Consider the following 22669-nt stretch of genomic DNA (forward strand, 5'->3'; position numbering starts at 1 on the left):
TATTATATTTATATTCTGTTTAATTAATTTGACAGAAAGATCTCTTTCGCACTAAGCTGAATACAAGCTTAGCGCGAAAATGACAAATCAGAAAAATCTACTGTTCTGATAGCTATCAAATGATAATAGATAATTAAAGTATTTAAAATAAAGAGTATAGATAAGTTACATAATCAAATTCACGTTTAGATAAAAAATAGTGGTTTATGAAATTTTAATCAACAATAAAAAATAATAATAATATGAATTTGAAAACCACTGCACATTACTTAATAAAGTAGAAAGGCCTTTTTCTTTAATACTTAATTTGTTATTCATAATACTACAAAAGGTATTGTTTTGATGGTAGTGTAATCAATAAAAGTGTATATGGTACATCACTATGATCAGCTGGTAGCTGTCAAAAGGCAGTGCTGCCAACATAGCGGTGTGACATTTGTAGATAATTTCAGGTCGGCTATGCGCCACACACAACAGCCGCAGTATCGACAAACGTTCACAAAACGTTTAGACGTAATAACCATAGTGTCACTTCACTTCTTATTTTAGTAATTAGACCATTCAAAATTTCTATTTCCTTCGTTTTAGTTGTTTAAGTGTTAAGTGTTTTAAATGATGTTTTAATAATGCTAAGTGCCGCAACCGTATACGCATTCTGAAGCAATTACGTAATGGGAATTATGCTAGAGAAGTTTAAAGTTTTGCCCTGAAATTCAACATGGCCGCTGACACAGGAATGGATACTTGCCCCAGTCCGGAGATCACGGACTCCAGGAAACGGCCTCTCGATGGAGACTCGGAGAATGGCGACGTGAAGCGCTCACACTTCAGCTCGGGTGAGTCCGCGCCCGCGCCCTGCTTGTACATATTTACACACTACTTTACTTCATTGCGTATTTGGCAAGCAAATATAACATTGACATACTGGTCGATCCAGCTATGTAGAGATCCAACAAGATTCTTATCAGAACGCTCCGCGTTATCAGTTTGACCTATTTTGAAAGGTAATTGAGTTATAACTCGTTATTTGCTCGATATTTTTGACGAATAGATAATATTTTCTTGTAAAATTACTTATTTCGTGATAAGTTTGCTAAAAGTTCCATAAAAAATATCTATCGAATAGTCTGTTTATTACTAGCACGTAAAAACTATAATCCTCGCTTGATAAGTGCACAACATAAAGTTTTTCAATTTATCAGAAGTAATTCCACGTCGTTTGATAAGCGGCGGGCAGTCGGCGTAGTGCACGCCCGAAAGTTGTTTTAATTTAGTTGTAATTTATGAAATGTTAAACGAGAGTCGTTATTTTTTAGTGCAAGACTTGGTGACGGCCTTGCCACTGGCCAACGGCCATGGCAATATTACGTCTCATTTCGGTGAGTCGTCGTTCTACAACATCCGTTTCGCTCCTCATCGGCTTTGTGGTTGTTGTGGCGCGCGCCGCGCATGCCCTCGCGCGCACTCGCTCACGCTCATCATCTGCTGATGCTCACCATTATCACCCTCGCTCCCGAGCCCGAGGACGCTCGTTGGCTCCGTCAACGAGTCTCCCGACTCCCGCAGGCCCGTGACATCAGCGCGATGTGAGCCGGCGCAGTAGGTGTTGGCCGTCGGCCCGGCTGCGGCCGCGGCCGCTCGTAGCACCTCATGTCGCGTCGTATGTAGCCGCACATTGTCCACCCATGGCTTAGTCGTTGCATCGTTGGTGTGCTCATCACCTAAATGTATAAATCTCGACCATTTACTCTTTGGTTTCTCGCAAACTCTTCTTGAAAATTTTATTTCATTTCTGATCGCTTTTATTTCGCTTTATTTATTTGAAAGTCACGTCATTCAACTAACAGAAATTGGAAGATTAACATTTAATATCATAATTCATTAATTTATTTTTTTAAATACATTTTATTATTGTCACAGTATTTAGGTATAGATTGGCACTTCCTCATTACCATACATGAATGAATAATTTCGTATTATTTATTAAATGTTGACACATCTCATTTAAATGTTAGCAAGTTATTTTATATTCCAAATTCTTAGTAAAGTTTACAATTTAAGGTATAAACATGACACTGTAACGTCATATTTAAGTCAACAACGGGCTTGCCAGTGTGAACTAAGTAATTGTAAGCAAAAAGTTGGTGTTAGTGTGTGAAGGTCTGAGCTAGGCGCTGTGGTTGCAAGTAGTGTTGCCGAAAAATCGATAGTTTTACTATCGATAGTAAACAGCCAAAATCATCTACCCAATCGATAGGCCTATCGATAGTATCGATACTATCGATAGTATCGATAGTATCGATAGCTCTTTTTTGGCGATACTATTGATAAGTAACGATAGTATCGATACTATCGATAGTATCGATAGTTAAAAGAAGAAAAACTATCGATAGCATCGATACTATCGATAGTATCGATAGTTGAAAAACGAAAAACTATCAATACTATCGATACTATCGATAGTATCGCTCTTCGATATTGCGCAAGCTATCGATACTATCGATAGTATCGATACTATCGATAGTTTTGTACGATCGATAGGGCCCTTAATTTCGATAGTATTGAATGTAGCATTGTGTGAAACAATTCACACCATTTAAAGCTCGTATTTAATATATTTTATGTTACGTGGGTGTTTTTGCAGTGGACGTTTGGTTTTGAAGTAGGCAATTCTCTAAACTTTAAAGAGACACTGTTAAGTTAGTGGATAGGATTTTTTTTACAATACTATCGAAATTAAGGTCACTATCGATCGTACAAAACTATCGATAGTATCGATACTATCGATAGTATCGATAGCTTGCTCAATATCGAAGAGCGATACTATCGATAGTATCGATAGTATTGATAGTTTTTTGTTTTTCAACTATCGATACCATCGATAGTATCGATACTATCGATAGTTTTTCATCTTTTAACTATCGATACTATCGATAGTATCGATACTATCGTTGCTTATCAATAGTATCGCCAAAAATGAGCTATCGATACTATCGATAGTATCGATAGCTCATTTTTGGCGATACTATTGATAAGCAACGATAGTATCGATACTATCGATAGTATCGATAGTTAAAAGATGAAAAACTATCGATAGTATCGATACTATCGATAGTTTTTCATCTTTTAACTATCGATACTATCGATAGTATCGATACTATCGTTGCTTATCAATAGTATCGCCAAAAATGAGCTATCGATACTATCGATACTATCGATAGTATCGATACTATCGATTAATTATCGATACTATCGTTATTTGGTAAACTATCGATAGTTCGATCGAAAACTATCGATATGGCGCTATCGATCGGCAACACTAGTTGCAAGGTCATTGCCGGCTGCGCGCGCTGAATAGCCCGCGGCGGCGGCGCGGAGGCGCGGAGCCGCGGCGCCCGCGCAGCGCGGCTCGAGTGACGCGCCAAGGCTGCGGCAGGTTGTGCGAGATGTTAGCATTGCGCAACCGGCTGCGTTTCCTCGCGTGTACTCCAATCATGCTACATTTAGGAATGTTGATTTGTCGCCCTGCCTTGTTAGGTGTCTTGGAGCTATCTTTACGTGACAAACGCGGAGAGAAAACTTGTATTTTTCTACTTGCGGCTGTCAAATACCAGGAAATTGTAAGGTTTACGTAAAAGTTAGTTCGAAACGCGTGATGTTCAATATTCTTCTCTCATTTAATAGTCGTTACTCTTCGTTTGAGATTGGCCTACTTTGGCAGTTTGGCTCTTTGGAAAATTGCTCGTTTCCTGGTAAGTTAAATGTTGTAATGGGAAGTCATAGGGTGCTTGTGTTGGATATAAATTGGTGTTAATGGTGCCAAATTAGCTAATGAAGCATTAGTTAGGGCGGCCGAACTCACGGCACATTTACTTATGTTTCTCAATTCACATCCGAACGTTGCCAAATTTACTTTAGAAATTACCAAGTTTGATACAACACGGCAATATTTGAACATTGCTAGCGCCTGGTAATAAAGTAGTAGTCTATAAAGTATACCTTGATAAGACCCAAAACTAAGCGTATTTATCCGATCTAGATATTATTTAAATTGAGTCGTTATCAATACAAGCAACTTTAATAAAGCATGATGTAAACTTGAGACTTGATGACTGTCCTTTGTTTGGTAAGGACATTGCAGACTTCAATCACCTGATTATGCGAAAAAGTAAGATGATTCCATGCTATTAGCCGTAAAACAGCTCCACCAACCCACAGCGCAGCAGCGTGGGGGAGTATGCTCAATACCCCCTCCGGTTGATTGAGGGGAGGTCTGTGCTCAGCAGTTGGACGTATATAGGTTGTTTATGTTTACTTATGTAGACGTGAGAATAATTCCGCCAGTAACCGAAAGTGCATCAGCATTAGATAATCAGTAGCTAAATGTCAAGGAGACCATGTAATAGCCAGCGTTGACTGGTCACGACTAGAGAAGCGGGAGTTCGACTGCTACCTCAGCGCTCTTAGAATAACACCTAAGTCATCATCACCAGCCCATTAACGTCCCCACTGCTGGGGCACGGGCCTTCCCTATGGATGGATAGGGAGATCGGGCCTTAAACCACCACGAGGGCCCAGTGCGGATTGGTGGTTATTAACGACTGCTAATGCAGCTGGGACCAACGGCTTAACGTGCCGAAGCACGCAGGAGCTCGAGATGAAAACTTCTTTTTTTGTGGTCACCCATCCTATGACCGGCCTTTGCGAAAGTTGCTTAACTTCAACAATCGCAGACCGAGCGCGTTAACCGCTGCGCCACCGAGCTCCTCCTATGTAAAAGGTTATACATATTACATTAATTTTGCGAAAAGGGCGATCTATCTTGTATTAAAGCTTATTTAACCTTTTCTTTCTTTCTTTCGTTCTTACATAGTGTCTTGTCTATAACACTCAAGGGGTAGGCAACACACCCACTCCTCGCCAGCTATCTTTAAGTCTCATTTAATAGGGGGCCACCCTAATGCCATCAATCGGCCACAAATCCTAGAAACTACGTGATATCAACAATCTATGATCCAAATATAAATTAATTTTCATAAAGTTGAATTCAATGATTCGAAGGGTCATCATTTATATCCAAAAGCAAAGATAAAAGATGTAATGTCTGTTATCCATGATATTAGAAGGTTAAACGAAGGCAACTCTGTACAGCGCCATCTACATATTTTTTGAAGAACGTAGACGCGAAAGTCTCTCATTAACAATTTATATTATTTAAGCATCGCTGGGCTTGGTTTTCATGCTGTAGTTTAACACTCATTCGTGAGAGAGATCGAATCTTGCGCAAATCATGAGACTCGATCTAAGTTACATTGACATTTGTTTTTCAGGGTTCTGGGAAATCGGTCAAGTGCGTGTCGGACTTGACAATAAAGCTGTTTTGCTAGTTTTATTGCGTATTTTAGATTATAGAAGTAAAGCTCTAATACAAGATAGAAATTCCATACTCTCTGCTTACCCCGGTGGGAAATAGGTGTGAGTTTATGTATGTTTGTAATTAAATACTTTTTCTATCGTCCTATTTTTTATCTAATTATACACGGTCCAATAATTTACTTTCAATTTAGGATGTGTCCTTTTTTCCATTTCGCCGACGACGACCCAAACACGCGTTATTAAAACGGCCAACGAAAACCAATTAATTAATTACACATAACGAATTGCCAGCTTTTTAGCGACGAGTGTTCATTTTTAATGTTTTTTTTTTATAATGATTTATCAGGAATTACACACTACACCCATAAGCCGTGATAGCCCAGTTGGAAGAACGCTTGACTCTCTAACTGTAAGGTCGCTGGTTCTAATCCAGCTCAGGCCTATGATATTAGAAATCGTTTTTTCAATATTTTTTTGTGTTCTTGTTGTAATGTTGTAGAGAAAAGATAGCAAATCGCTTACAGGAATGTCTGTATAATATGACAATAGCACAGGCGGCACGTGTTCCGAATATTATCTACGTGGATAAACGTCGTACCGCTATTAGTTGAAGCCCTCGATATAATTTGCCCGCGTGCTGATCTTCTTTAAACTGATAAACAAGCAGGACTTGGTGGATCAGCTTAATGAGCTGTAAAATCTTTGTATACAGGGTGTTCGTGACATCGTAACGAACATTAAGGGGGATGATACAGACCATGATTCTGAGTAATTATCAAGTGGAATTTTCCGTCGCAAAATTTTATTAAATCATTAAAATCTATACTTATAAGGTGGAAAATTCCACTTCATATTAACTTGGAATAATGAACTGAATCATCCCTCTCAATATTCGTTACGATGTCACTAACACCCCGTTTAAGTACATACAGATAGCTATACTAGTAGGTATGGGTGTTAGTGACACAGTAACGAATACTATTATTTTCCGATCTATACTTTTGCGACGAAAAATTCCACTTGATATTATCTCAGAATCATGGCCTGAATCATCCCTCAAAGTTTTCGTTACGATGTCACTAACACCCAGTACACTTGTCTACAAATAAATACTTTCTGATTCTAATTTCGTTTTACGTTGGTACTAGTTAGTAACAAAAGCCGATAAAACAACAAATTTAGTACCCTGAGTCGTAAACTGGATACAGTGTTAAACAATATGTTCTGAACATGGATTCAAATAAACTGGCATATTGAGCAATGAATCCTTAACTGAATGTGTCACGTTTGTTTAATAAAATCGCATGATCTGCTGCGCTTAATCTCTTTATTCTACTTCAATATAAATCCGAGTATAATGCAGTTAATGGCGCGCACGTCCAAAAACCTTTGAAAAGATTACCATCAACGTGTCAAGGCTCGTTCTCAATGATATATTATATTATATACCTTTGTTCCCAACTCGCCATTGTTCCGTTATCAACATTATCAACTTGAACAAATATAACAAATCCGCGATAATGGTTGTATTACCTTATAACTGCTCGTAATGTGCTGATATACAGCTCCTTGATAATATTCGCGATAGAGCCTCTTATCTCACTTGTGAGACTAATATGTAAGTGTTCGCAAACTTGGGTACATAACTGGCTATAAGTGGGACGAATGACGAAAATAATTTGCTAGATAGTAGTAACACTTCGAGTGCAATCTCGAACGTATTTTGCAAGAATTTGGCGATAGCTCGACAACATGCTATTTTCGAAAATAATATATTCACTGACACGTCTCTTGCCCAAGATGAACTCGAAGCTGGCGAGATTGTATCAGATGTAAAAGTCCGCAATGCGATGTTTCAAATTTGCTTTCTTACCGAATTCGAGGTGTTATGCAATCCGTGTAAAAGCTTTCCCAGGGCCTAGCATCTAGGTCAATTTAAAAGTGGGGTGTTTACCCGGTAGGGTGCAATTCCATTCCATTATTTTGTTGTCCCACGTACCGCTGAACGGTGGAACAACTCACAGAGCTCAATGGCGACAGTAAGTCTCGCGGAATGGAATTGGATCTACAGAAACAAGGTGGGGGTTAACAGATTTATGGTATTTGTTAGCTGCAGAAGTATTCTATTTTGGACAAAATCCAATTAGTTTAAAGTTAGTAAAATATCTGTGATTAATAATTACTTTGTCTAAATTGTACTTTGTCCCTTCTGGTCAAAAGATGTCCCTGCAGCATCAATAGACAGATTCTATGCGCTTCACCTATTGTGCTCTCGTCAATGTAATAGTGTCAACGTATTGAACTACGAGTAACTGCAATAACCGACCCTCACTGCGCCTGTCCTTTGTCTTCGAGCGACGTAACATCCTCCACACAACTTGAATGGATGAAAGCTTTATCAAAATGACGTTAGGCGGTTACACAATCCCGTAGGTCTGGCTCAAAATAATCTGATAACAGCAACAGTGAAGATTCGGTTAAAGGCCTTAGTGAGGAGGAAGCTCGTCACTTCGACCAAATCGTATTTAGCCGAGTTAAATGAAACTCGCAGATTTAAGGGAGAAGTTTGTTGGCAGCAGCGTCGGTGTGGCGGACGTGATTCAATTTATGCTTTGTGGAGAGGAGACACTGCAGACTTGCAAAACTGACCTCTGAGCTAATACCTATTTACGGTGGTTTCACTCACGACGACGGTGACGTGTTGGATTTTGCTAGATGAACATGTACATAGAGAGTTTTATCTTTACTACTTTTTTAAGATTTAGAATGTGAAGCAACGGCAACAACGGCTTTTCTGTTTCAAAATATACGTTTCCCCTATAATAAACCTACGGTCACGAGCATTAATATGTATACACTTTGGTACCATGTCACATTAACTTTTTTGACAAATTGAACTGTAAGTCTCACTAAATGTCAAATATGTTAGTGCGACAGAGTCCTAAAGTGGGTACATTATATTGTTCATGACTGTACATACTCGTAGTCTACGTAGAGTAGGATCTTCTTAATTTAAACTTTTTGTATTTCCGATTACCCATAATATAAAAGTACTTTTTTATTTTGCACTGTCTATCCCGCTACGTTTTGTATTAAATTCATTTCCTATACCTAAAGGTTGCTGGAAGAGATTGCTACCTTAGCAATAAGTCCGCCTGTTGTACTACCTATCTAATTATAATAATGTATTTTTAATATGTTTTAAGTGCAATAAAGAGTTTTTGTATTGTATTGTACTTAAATTTATAAGTCACCTCGAAAAACTATTGTCATAAAAAATGCTTTTGGCAATTGGTTTTAGATGTTAAAGTATAATGCGATTCCGGGAAGGAGTGCCTTGATGACGCAACTGTGGTTTTGTCTCGCCTACTGCTTAGATTAATTGCTCAATATAAATCTATCTATAAGACCCAAAAGAAGATACTTTACGATAAAACTATCATTCGTATGCGATCATTTCTATAAATATTTTTCCCATTTTATTCTTGATATTGTACGTACGTTCCCAATCGAGAAACTTACACAGTTTGTTCGCAAGAAAACTGCCCGTATCGTAACTACAAGTAGAAACTTTGTCGTAATTGCTTTTAATATTGTTATTCTCATGGTATGGCTCCCTCGGAACTAATTTATTTTGTAGCTATTTCACGCAGAACTGTGGCGGTTATTCTATACCACTTTGTTTTTAATATGAAATAAATTTCTATGGAAATCGCCAGAACTATTGTTCAAATGCGGCATACCGAATCTAAACTTGCCAACAATGAAAATCAGCAGGGATTTCTGGCTATAACCAATCTCGGAAGTTTATTTTCATAATTGATGGAAGTTCTTCAGCAACTGTCTGTTGTTGTTGAAGTTTGGAGATCGCCCGCAGCCGCGCGCAACGATACATAGAGAACAGTTTGTATCTCTGCGGTTGCTCAGGGAACTTTTTATCATCCCAGAAGGCAAATAGTAACAGGAAAATACGACATGACGGGTAACATCCTCATCAAAATATGCAACATTGTCCAACCTGTCAAAACAAGACCGAAAAAGTGGTTCATTTGACGAAACAGATATTTAACGAATCCAATAATCTCATTCTGGTTGGTTGCGTTTTCCTCCCATAACCGCAGATTGCGTTTCGATCGAGTTAGCTCGACATGAAAACGCTTCAATCATATTCAAATTTTTCCGTGGCAGGAATGAGGAACTAGACGGCAATGGGGTGGAAACAAATCCATTACCGCAGCAGACTGCGACCGCTGGGAAATCGTTTGTACCGGGAAAATAACGCCCTTAAATCCCTCTCAAGATGAGCAATTACATTATGTGGCCACTCAACAAAATCTTCCTTTGTCCTTATTTATGCTCGTACGTTTCTTCCATTAGTTTAACAGCGAAAAAGCACTAAAACCTTTCGACATTAACAATCAGTTACAATCATAATATCGAAAATTGTTCGTGGTAACTTTACCTTGACACGTTACATTAGATGTTCCACGAAATCATTTCCATCGCACGCGGTATTTTCATTTCCTAATTGTAAATGCTGATTATTCACTCTCAACCTAGTTCCGTTATAACCGCTGCGTTCGAAACAGACACTTATTACATGTTGTTGATTGTGAAAATCGATAACCTCTACACACTACGCAATCATGGAGTCTTTAAAATAACAATCACTTAGTAACTCCTCACTGAATCGATTCGTTAAGCAAACACTAGAATTTACTTTTATAAAGTCAAAACTATTAACATTGCTCTGGGAAAGTAAACCAAAAAGTTTTCTGCTTAAGGCTGAATTTGTATTTTCGCTTGTAGTGATAATACTTTGTAAGTGTATACCTCTACATGTGTTCATGTTGGTGACAGCATTGGTATTAATCGATGCGCATTACAAATGGAATTGTCACAAACAGTCGCACGGGTGCGCGCGCGCAACGCCCCGATCGATGCATGACAATTAGCCTCCATCTTGTTTTTTTATGTTTTAACTTCACTCCGTGACCTTTTAAAGTCATTAGGTATGCTAGATAACCGTATTTCAGAATTGAGGAATAGATTGTATATTATTTGTTTTTGAATATATTTGATCTATACGTATATTATACTATACACTATGCGTCGTGCCGAGTCGAAGTGGTCGCCATGGCCGAAATCGGTCGGAGAGATCATCATCACTATACACCTCTGCCTGCCCCTTCGTTATGTTATGTTGTTATGTGTTACTTTTGACCTCGCCAAAGCGTTTGATACTGTGTCTGTTCCTTTACTAATTCACAAATTGGAAGGAATCGGTGTTCGGGGCATTGGACTGGAAATTTTCAAGGACTACCTCGCAGGGAGAAAGCAGGCAGTGAAAATTGATGAATACATAAGCGAAACAGAGGATGTAACTTATGGTGTTCCGCAAGGAAGCATACTTGGCCCAACTCTGTTTCAGGTTTACATTAATGATCTCTGTACTTTGCGACTCCCTAACTGTAGTGTTTTCACATACGCTGACGACACAGCAATTTTGGTTTACGGCAGGGACTGGAATTCAGTTTATAATACGGCGGAGCAATCAATGCATAAAGTTATTAACTGGCTTAATCAAAATCTGCTTACTATCAATTTAGCAAAAACGTATCATGTTCCATTTTCGATTCGTAGCAGTACGCAACCAACAAGTAACTTTGCAATCAAAGCTCATCTTTGCAAACAGATGGATGATTACAACTGTAGTTGCCCTGTTATTGCTAAAGTTGATAGAGTTAAATATCTGGGTATAAATATTGATTGTAGACTCAATTGGTCTGCTCACATTAATGAACTTTCAAATAGGGTCATTCGACTTATAAGTATCTTTAAGTCTTTGCGATACTCAGCTTTCTCTGAAGTTTTAAAATTAACCTACCTTGCGTTGTGTCAATCTATCTTGTCCTACTGTGTACCTGTCTGGGGTGGAGCTGCTAAAACCCACATGATAAAGATTGAGAGAGCGCAGAGAGCGGTACTGAAGGTAATACATAAAAAACCTCGTCTTTTTCCGACTGCTCAACTACATAAGGAGTGCAAGGTACTTACCGTCAGACAGCTCTATGTGCTGAATTCGATCTTAAGAAAGCACCGAGATACAATACCATCCAGACCCGACAGGCGCAGAAATGACCCCGCTGGTGTTACACACAGGACTGTATTCTCCAAGCACCAATTTTACGTCTTGAGTTCACTGCTTTATAAAAAACTTAATAAAATTTTAAACATCAGTAACTGCTGTCGGTATGAGCTTAAGTTTAAAATTCAAAAGTGGCTATTGGAAATGGACTACGAAAAAACGGAAGACCTAATAAAGTTTGTTGCCTGATGTTTCCATACACACTCACACCACACACCCCACAAACACACACACTCACACACACAAACTCACACAAACACATACACTCACACATACACTCACACTCACACACACAAACACACACACACATACACTCTAACAAATATGAACACTAATATTAAGTATGTATTTTAAATCCGAACAAGCTGTTATAACACTGGTACTGTACTGTCATCTCGCATGCACCGATCACTGCTCCTTAAGATACAGGCTAACCTAGTTTAAGGAGCAGGGTTCAAGTTTTGAAGCTTATGTTTTTAGTTTTTAATCTATTGTCCTTAGTTTGTTGTTCTTATGGTCAAATAAATATTTTTATTATTATTTATTATTATTATTTGACCTATTCTGAGAACACTTATAAGCTTCTCATATAAGATGCCAATTAGGTTAGTCCATCGCAAGAAGAATTAAGTTTCCACGCTGCATCGAGCTTTCTGTTAGATCAACGTGATAGGTGGTAGAATCTTTATCCTTTATCCATACAGGCTTTTCTGTTAATGCCATAAAGGTCTTGTAACATATTTCTTTTAATATCTTAATGTCAACTACAAGGTTGACATTTTCACTTCTAGTTATTACTATCATATTTATCTTCGATGAGTTCGTCTTTGAGCACACATCATTAGCAAATACTTAATTAGCATTGATGTTGTCAAGCTTATATAGGTTAACTATTAAGAGTGATAGATATCTATTATATTATTTTATCTTATCTTCAGAAAACTTATCTTTATTTTAACGATCCAAAGTACGATTATGAAAACTAACATGTGCAACATCTTGTATCTTCTGTAATTGAAGGGTGTGGCCAAAGTTCAACATTTCATTGCCGTATCCGGATTCTAATCGATATTTGAATTTGGCCGCGAGATAACGTGATAAAAAAAGACATGAAGCGGTATTTATAAGTTGAAATCTCATTGCATATTGTCACATCAAGCAGGATCGCGCATGGGACGAAATTAAAGCCCCCATTTGAATGCCGGCTGCGCAAACATGGGTTGTTATGCTAGCGCACTTTCGTTTTTATGTGGCTGTCCCACTGCCTACACTTACGCTATCGTTACGCAACTCTGTTTACGATTCGGTTTACAGAGTAATCATTTGTCAAGCGATTGTTTTCGACAATGTAATCGTTTCATTACCTTCGGCGAGTGTTTAAGTTTACGTAGCATGAAGGGACTGGCACTTAGCGCCTGCCACAAAAATGTTGCAAGATTCAAGCCCTTGTTCCATATTCTAAGCATCGTGTTTGACTAATCCATTCAGTTCTGTCATCTTTATTAGTTTGGCCGAAGTTTCAAAATATGAATGCGACCTTTCAATTTAAAGCGTCAATGTCATTACTCATTGAACGCTAGGGTTAAATGTTATAAAATTCCTTGTTCTGAATTCGCACATGTGTTCTCTTCGTCGTCACACTCTCTATGGCTAATGTTCGCGTTCGATCTGCAAACTTGTCTTGATGTTGACTAGTTGCCACCATGTTTCTCTGTCTTGTCGGATGTAGCAATTTATCGCGAGGGATTTATTGTCAGAATCCGCTTCTTATCTTTTTGAAAGAAACGAAAAATTGCCATGTTTCTTAGCACTCAGATACACCTTGACGATTACCGGTTTATTAGCCTGTAACGTCTTACAAAGTATTCTTCCAATACAATAAGTACAATACAAAAACTCCATGCAGATGGTTTATCCTTACGACCATTTGTATTCCATATTTGTTTGGAATCGCTCACTGTTTCGTGATCCGAGCATATTTGGATGCAGCTGATTCCTTAGCGTTGTCGTGACTGAATCCGAATATTGGAATATTAGAATCCGTCAGCTGCAGCCCAAAGAAAATGGCAATGCACGAATAGTCATAAAATCGATTCGATGCATTATTGGAAATATGTTCTGACCGAGCTGCAGTTTAACGTAACGCGCATGCGATAACGTTACCGCATATCTCGATGTGGGCGGTTGTGTAACGATTTTTTTTTCGTAATTTGCGAGCAGACGATCCATTTTCAAGCAAAAATGTTGCATCGTTTTTTTTTACCTGTTTACAATTTTCTAGTTACATTTACTAAAGCTTGTAGAGCGTGTGGTTTGACCCTACAAACAACATACTCGTGCACATGTAAATCTTTACCTACGCCTGTCTGTAACTGAAAAGGTTTTCTACGCTAGAATGCTGCAGTAAGGGTTAGGCTCTTGGCGACTAGCCAAAGTATTAAATGCAACCCTATCGTTTCTCCAGCAGGTTATGTTATTCAACGGATACAATGTATTCATCAATTCCTATTCCAATTCCTATCCAATTTGCAGACGCTACGGTATTTTTTAATAAATTGACTGATAAAGCAATTAAAAGCAGTTGAGGCGTGAATCTTATCGGTTATATAGCTTGACCTCAATAGTTTAGTATATTTATAAAGTACTCGACGTCAATGCTACTTTTAGATTGCCGTCTGGATATAGGACGGGATTTTTTTCGCTGATAAATGTTCTATCGAAGCTTTATGAACAGTTAAAAGTAAGTTCTTTTTGATATTTTTCGCGTGTCGCCTATTTAAATGTCGACGATGACAGTTATTCATAGTAATGTAGGTACTTTAAATTTTCCAGATACCTATTCATGTTTCTACAACGTTATGTTATAATATTTTGTCATTGAAATAATCTTTGAGTTTGTCTTATTTAAAGAAAGATTATTCAAGAAGGATGTGATTCGAAGCGGAACTGTTTTTTGCGAAAGACGCTAAAATTACCTTTTGATTGATTACATTTAGATTGATTAATGTGTTCATTTTAATTGAAATACTTGTCCCGCTTTCACACGTTGCATAAAATATAATCTACACAGGCAGGAAATCTAATTTTTTGTAAAAGACAAATTTACAATCAGAGAGTATAAGAATGTTTTAGCATAATAGCGCGATAATCACAAATTCATCGAAACTACTTTTACCAACAGAAAGACGAAGGGCGATAAAGCAGACAGCATCTTAATCCGTTAAGTTTGCTCCAGACGTTGATGAATAGTGGCTTTTCATTGAGATTTTATTTTCCAAGATGGATGGAGCTTTGGCTGTCAATTCCAGCGTCCAATGGGTTGGGAATCGCATTAGGGCCTTTCCGACCCGCCTCTATCGAAGTCAACGTCATAATTTGCAGTTCTTTCCTGAAGGGTTAGACTCTCCCGCGGGTAAACCCTTTGTTATAAATAGTCCTCCGGATTTGTGGAACACAAATATTTGTAAACAATTGTTTTATTTGTTTCCGTTGACAGATTATTCTGGTACTTTTGCCATTTTGCATGGGACTAAACATAGCTGGCGAGGAGTCACCCACTCCTCGCCAGCTATGTTTTGTTTACTATACATCTCTGCCTACCCCTTCGAGGATACAGGCGTAACGTTTTGCCATTTAACGATGCCCCCGTTTATTTTAGATACTTTATGCTTAATAATATTTTGACTTATCATTTCATCTGGCACTAAGAGTAATATTAAACTGTTTGCATCTAAACATAGTTCTTTAGTACTTTATTGCATATTTTACCACGCTGATGATATATTTCTCATAACTTTGGGAGCTCTGAAAATGATGTTTTCATTGATATAATAATGTTCGTACTCAAACAGAACAGTTCTACTGGTTTTATCGTATTTACCACAAGTCTGTGTAGATGTTTTGACGAGTGTGTACCCGTCCAGTGAATCTATTCCGTAAGATGTTTCAATCTTTATGAAACTACTAAAGGAGATTCTGAAAATATTCATTATATAAATTTCCTTGTCTCTTCGGTTTATTAGGGTCCAGTTCAGATCTAGAGTTATATGATTCCTTCTCTGATAAGCTGTAGCAGGAAAATTGTAATCTATGTTGAATTTAAGTTAATTTATCTAAAATTTAATGTTCGGAATGTAAACGTGGTGGAAATTCACCGTGTTATCAAATATTATACAAAAACCTGCAAAAAGATTTTTTTGACTGAATACTTAATTAAATCACTCAGTCTTGTCCCTAAGAATTTGTTCATACTTACTCTCACACTTTCCAAAAGTAATATATGAATGTTTTATATGTAGAGAAAAACATCAGTGCTCGTTGTAAATAACAGATCCATAACAGATTATAGCAGGCTGTTGCAACAGCGACGGTCATCTAATAAAACCCGGGGCACGTGCGCCGGCGGCGCATACGTGCGCGCAAGATGTCAACGGTGATACTGCGCAATAAGCCACATTTATAGCTATAAATTGTTCAGTCCGACTGTACGGCGAGGAATTAGTTGCTCGCTCGGAAATACCAGAAAGACAAATGTCTTTTATACTTACCTTTTTAATCTGATGATTCATTATACTTGAATTATCGTTGTTAGTCACCAAAGAGATAGAGGTTTTAAAAATTACGTGAAATTCCAAAAGATGATAACCGTATAACACTACTAAAATAAAAACCGTCACTATTTTCTGCTAAGAGCTTCTTTCAACACCAAAAATCTTTACTTACTAGCGCATCTACAGACACTGTTTCCATGACAGCAGTTAAAATTGGCCAACGTTTACACATTGCACCTAATCTTGGAGCGTCGTCTATCTATCTATCACCTACGACACTTGGCGTATAAATAGCGCAAGTGTTATTAGCTGGAACCGTAACTTTCCTCGCATGCCTAATTGACTGCATAATGTCATCGCCTTTTGTAAGCGCAATGACGGATACGGTATTAAAAATAATTGTTTTTCGTAGGTACCTATCTACTTTTGATTTTTTTTTCCCAACGTTTTCTATAATAGGTTTTTACTCTTAGACTATCCGTTCTTTGGGATTAATCTTTAACGCTCCCGTTTCTTCATTCCTTGTAGTATTTATAGTCATTACCGAAATTTCCTCCTTCAAATTTTCGCACTTTCCTATTTCAAATTTTCCTCTCCTACGTTATTTTTTGTCGCTGAAATATTAAAGAGGCGAATCCACTCAAGTTTATTAACAAGAAGTCGACGGAAATTCTAAACTTGTCGCTACAAATCCACGACTTATGAGGCTTCTGTAACCAGTATGATGTGACCTAGTTATACATTGGCTTTTCTAGTCCACGTATAAATTACCAAATGGTAATAAATGGTGGTCACTTTAACAATGACAAGACTCGTGAATTATTACTGAGGTGGGAAGGTGACGCTTGCCAACTGTCTCTGCACTTTTGAGATGCCTACTGTGTGAAAAGAATTGTATTCACGTCTAGAACCGGCTTTTTGTATTGAAGACCCTACTTATTGATATGCTTTCTTAAAGACTTAATTCTAGATAATTACTCTGAAAGTATTTATGAAAGTGAAACTATGACGAGTATTGTTGCGTAAACGTACATAAGGTTGCCAGAAACATGCTATAGTTTGAATGTTCGTAGATTGAAAATATCATTTCTTCAAGCTCTTAATTATTATTTTAGATAGCATCGTCACCCTAAAGCTGTGCTGTGACGTAGTTGCTACGTCAAATGTATTAATGTTACGACCACGCACTTTTTGTTTGACGTAAAGACTATTTGTTGTATATTTAAAAAAATGGCATTTTCATTAAAGATTTTAATGCATGATGCTTGAAACGTTGTTACAGACTTTCTTTTAAATTGTGAAGCGATCGCACTGACATTTGAACTTAGTGATATATATAATTATGTAATGCAATTGCTGATTGCTTATACGATTAATAGATACCTATTTTTCCTTAAAAACGTTACCTGTTACGTGGCACGTTCTCCTATATATCCTGTATATCCACATTACAATCCTAAATTCCTCGAAGAGTTTTCGTATCTGTCCCCAGAGAGGGAACCTGACATCTTTTCGTATCTCCTGTCGCGTAAACTCAAGCGTAGATTTATCTTATATGTCGCTGCGAGATATATCAGTCGCGACAAGTTGTCTGCATATTGCGGTGTAATAGTGGTTTTGTTGTACCTTTCCATGCGGGTGTAATTTTTTATCGTATCATTTATCATTCAGTACGTGCTTGATTGTGAAGCAATAAATTTTGCCATTTTTACCTTAAGAGACCGATTAAAATTTACCACATACATATTTCTATGCTAGTAACTGACTGTAGATACCTCTACATCCCTTCTCTACCCTCAATTACCCTCTCAGAAATAGTGTCAAACCCCACTTGAAGGTGCATAATGATCGTTCTACATACCGGTGCCTGCTCTCGCATGCGGGGACTGCAGCTATATTATCCCGCAAGTTTCCGTCGCATGCGGGAAGCGTAGGCTTCTTTCCAACGTTAATTGCCCGGATTGTAGCGAAAGACTAGCCATTTCTTATCCGGGATTTCTACAAATGGCCTCCGTATATTTTTCAGATGTATTACCATCTGTAATGAGCACGGAATTCTTTTACAAGATTTTATTTCTCCAAGGTTGATGCACGCTCGTATTAGAAAATAAGATTATATTAGCTGTGAATTGAAATCTAGCGTAACGTGCTGCTAATTGGTTTTTGTTAAGTACTATTACGTCCAGTTGCGAATGGATCTCAAAGATTATTCGCACGAAACGCAACACGTCATGCATTGTGATTTTCCTGTATTTGATCAGTTTTTTATAGAATGCCATTGAGTATTATTTCAGTTCATGTCACAGATTAATATTATTAGACCAATTTCGTCGCCAACGATATTTATGTCGTTGTAAGTCATTTCTCAAAATCGTATTCATATTTACTTCCCGGGCCCTACAAGATTTCCTGCTTTGAATAACAAATCTTGTCCTGAATCCATAACAACGTATTATACCCACACTAAGGCCCGTATTTATAAACCGATCTCAATACCGCTCTCAAGAGCGATATCAACTGAGTCACTCTCAAGATGTAAACAGCGTCTTAAGTGCGACGTTAATTAATAGACGAATATTGAGCGCGTATCACATGATATCGATCTCAAGTTCAGGATCTCAAGTAAACGTCCTAATTGAGTGAACTATAGACCGAACGAATCAACGTTTCGTTCCTGCTTTAAAAAAATATTTCGGTTTAGGGCTTCAAACATATTAAAAATTGTTCAATTCTTTACTAAAATGTTAAAATTATTATAATTCATACGTAGGTTATTTAAATTTATTATAAAAACGGTCATTTAACGTTTTAAAAATAATTTGTTATGATTTCAAAACGCAATGCGTAGTGAAAACAAAACACAACAAACGTCATTCTCAAAAAAAAAGACGCGTCCTTCGCAACCACTTGTTTTGTTTTTGTATAGTTTAGACTTTAGTTATCAATAATAAACGTAAAGTAATTACTGTCCATAACGATGTCAACAATTAAGAAGCATATTTTTACTCCCCTCGAGAAGAAAACTTTTTTGGATATATTGAAAAGATACTCCTCGGTGATAGAGAATAAGGATACCGATGGCGCTTCATTACGCGCAAAAAATGAAGCTTGGGATATTGTAACCAGAGAATACAACGCAAGCCCTCATGCTACCAATCAGGTAAACAAAGTTATTTAACCTTTGGTGCGCGATTTCCTCTCGCTTTTTGCTAGTTTTTTATAATTGCATCCTTGATTTTAGGTTACAAATAAACAACTTAGGAGATTGTGGATGAACCTCAAGCAGCGGCAAAGGGAAGCACTGACAAAAGAACGTCAACATCGGCTAGCTACTGGAGGAGGGCCTGCAACCAGTGATGCAGTTGTAGACCCAGATGTGTCTGAGGTGGCCCCTGCTCTAATAGTTGGTATTGATTATGCTGTTGACTCTGATACAATTCCAGGTAAGTAATTTTCTTCTAATATAGCATCACGCCTATATCGCCGAAGGGGTAGGCAGAAGTATATAGTAAATACAAAATCACTACTTGCCAGCTATGTTTAAGTCTGAGGGGTGAGCCTATGGCCAATGGTCTAGAGCCAGAGCTGGGATTCAAACCTGGCAGTATGTTGTAAGCCACACATTCTCCAAAAACAGCTATCATCAATTCTATCATTTTTAAATATGTAAATTAGATCTTTTTTATATTTCTCTGTTTAAATTACTTTGTTCCAGTAACCGCTGACCTTGCCGTCCAAGAAGTAAATATGGACTTGCAGCCCATCTCTTGTCTTCCCTCAACTTCTTCCCAAATACCATCCACCAGTGCATTTTCTTCATCACCATTCCCATGCGCTGTTGTTACACAAGCACCACTTGCCCTTGCCCCAACCCGGACAACATTGACACCACCTCCACCTGGAGTAGGTCCACTACTGTCTCTCCCTACAACCACTCCACCACCAGCTCTCCCTACAACCACTCCACCACCACCTCTCCCTACATCCACTCCACCACCACCACCTCTTACTGCTTCCACTCCACCACCACCTCTTCCTACATCCACTCCACCACCACGTCTTCCTACCCCACCTCCACGTTTTCCTACTCCACCTCTTATTAACCCATCAAATACAGCTACCCAAACTTTTCAAAGGCATAAAAGTTCTATTCTGGATAAGGAATATAAAGACAGACAGAGACGAGCTAATGAGATTCATGAGTTGGAGGTTTTATTGTTAAGAGAAAGAATAAGAGAAGCGAAGGCGAGAGCAGACCTCGCAGAACTTCAACTGCAGCAGCAGTGTTCGTCAGGTACATCAGTATTACCTACTTGCTCATCATACTATTTTAAAAACTAGTATAGCTTTGTTAAGTCCTGGGATAATTAATAACACTTTTCATCTAATTTGTTTCAGATACTGCAACTGATGCCTGAAGAGGGGATGTGGCATAATATAATAAATGGAATATTGTTAATTTATTAAATAAAAGCATATAAGTCAATATATAAAATATGTTTTATTAAATAATTTCAAATACTATTCAATCACAAAGCACTGCTCATAAAGATTATTGGTAATAATTTTCAACAATTGAATTTCTAATTAAAAATCCAGTGCTAGTGCTTGGTATTAAACTATCTGTTTCTTCTTGTTCATCATTCTGATTCTCATCAAAAACCATGACATCATTTAAAATTAATGACAAGTTGTGTAATACCGCACATGATACAATTATATGAGAAACAGTTGACAGTTTGTTACCTAGGCCTCTAGATAAACAGGGAAACCTCCGCTTCCAAATGCCGAATGTTCTTTCCACAACATTTCTGGTTTTTATTTGAGCTCTATTGTACCGTACTGAGGGAGCATCTTCGGGGGCAGGTCTTATAGGTGTGAGAACAAAAGGTAGTGTAGGATACCCATTGTCTCGGACAAGTCTTCCATTTAAAATACCCTGCGTGTATTTTATGTAAACTGATGACATTTGAAATATCCTAGAATCTTGCATGCTGCCTGCCCATCTGGCTACTATGTCTAATATTTCCCTGCGGGGCCCTGCAACAATCTGGACATTAATAGAAAAATCTGATTTCCTATTTCTAAAGACTTCATGGTGCTGGCACCCTGGTGTTGATACAATTTTAACATGGGTACAGTCAATAGCTCCATCGATCCCGGGAAGTCCAGGCCACTGTCCATGTCTACCCATCTCTTTAAACAATTCTCTGTTTCTGTTAGCCTCTGCTCCTCGGGGAAACTTTATGTAGTGTGTATGCAATTGAGCTAGCAACTTTGAAACCTTTAGGCTGTGATATGTGCAGTAAGTCTCCACAGACTATCTAAAAAGGCAAGGTTTGTGTAAGTCATTTATGTAAAATTAAATTACTTCCTTACTAACTTATTCCTGTCCTGGACACAGGCTTTCTTTCATTTACTCGTTCAGAAGGATATGGTGCATTGCTCTACTGTATCCAGACCTCAAGATGTTCAGATACATAGTAATTTCGGTGTTCATTGTGCTGTCACTTACACTTTTTAAAGACAAAAGTAGAATAATTAGTATTGAATAAATTCTAGCTTGTTGGGATGTAAGGGGCTCCAAACGACTTGCTTTGATTGGGATGTAAGGGGCTCCAAACGACACCTTTCGGAGCCCAAGCCAACCTCGCCTGCACGCGGTACATCCTGCTATTCAACGAAAGAGGCTCTGGCGACCCACCAACACGCACTGGACCAGCGCGGTGGGCTTATGGTCCAAACCCCCCCCAATATGACCTCAACACATAAAAAACGGCCCCCAGTCCCCGGCAGCCCCGTTGTCCGTGGCTACGGTAGCGGCTACGGTAACGGCGGGGCAGGGGGTGCGAAGAATCTCCGGGCTGGATTCGGCTACCACCAACGACGACTGTACCTGGCAACATACAACACGTGCACACTGAGGACCGACGAGAAGCTTACCGAGTTGGAAGAATCTATCAGCAGGTTACACTGGGATGTCATCGGGTTGTCTGAAGTCCGAAGAAAGGGCGAGGACACGATAACTCTGGGCTCCGGTAACTTGCTGTACTTCCGGGAGGGCGAACAACTGTCCATGGGTGGTGTCGGGTTTATCGTCCACAAGTCCCTAGTCAACAACGTGTTGACCATCGGTAGTGTTTCGAGCAGGGTAGCGTACCTGGTACTCAGAATATCATCGCGATATTCGCTGACTGTCATCCAGGTATACGCTCCGACCTCGGGACACCATGATGACGAAGTGGAGACTATGTATGAGGAGATTTCTAAAGCCATGCATAGCCATAAAAGCCACTACACGATTGTGATGGGGGACTTTAATGCACAGTTGGGGAAACGTTGCGGTAACGAGCTGAGAGTGGGGCAATTTGGATTTGGGGTCCGGAACACCAGAGGCGGGATGCTTGCGGACTTTATGGAGAAGGAGAACCTCTATATGATGAACTCCTTCTTCAGGAAGCCCGCGACCCGCAAATGGACCTGGATAAGTCCCAATGGCAGGTATAAAAATGAGATCGATTTTATCATGTCGACGAAAAAGCACATATTCAATGATGTCTCTGTGATCAATGCCGTTAAGACGGGAAGCGATCAC

At 38.6% G+C, this 22669-nt stretch overlaps 1 protein-coding gene across 7 annotated transcripts in view; it reads left to right on the forward strand.

Moving 5' to 3' along the window:
* The first annotated feature begins 452 nt into the window (after nt 1-452).
* The window catches only part of LOC126375270 (RNA-binding protein Pasilla), a 114794-nt gene continuing 92577 nt past the window's right edge, over nt 453-22669 (forward strand). For 5 of the 7 annotated variants that reach the window (XR_007567550.1, XR_007567549.1, XR_007567551.1 and 2 more), the window contains exons 1-2: nt 453-836; nt 1317-1379. Coding sequence is in view for 4 of the 7 variants with exons in the window: in XM_050022200.1 (XP_049878157.1) it covers nt 719-836; nt 1317-1379 (181 nt within the window). In the remaining 3 variants the exon portion in view is untranslated. The remainder of the gene's footprint in view (nt 837-1316; nt 1380-22669) is intronic. The other 2 variants (XM_050022203.1, XM_050022202.1) reach the window with 2 other exon arrangements.

This window comes from Pectinophora gossypiella, chromosome 18 (assembly GCF_024362695.1).
Source record: "Pectinophora gossypiella chromosome 18, ilPecGoss1.1, whole genome shotgun sequence".
Taxonomy (NCBI): Eukaryota; Metazoa; Arthropoda; class Insecta; order Lepidoptera; family Gelechiidae; genus Pectinophora; species Pectinophora gossypiella.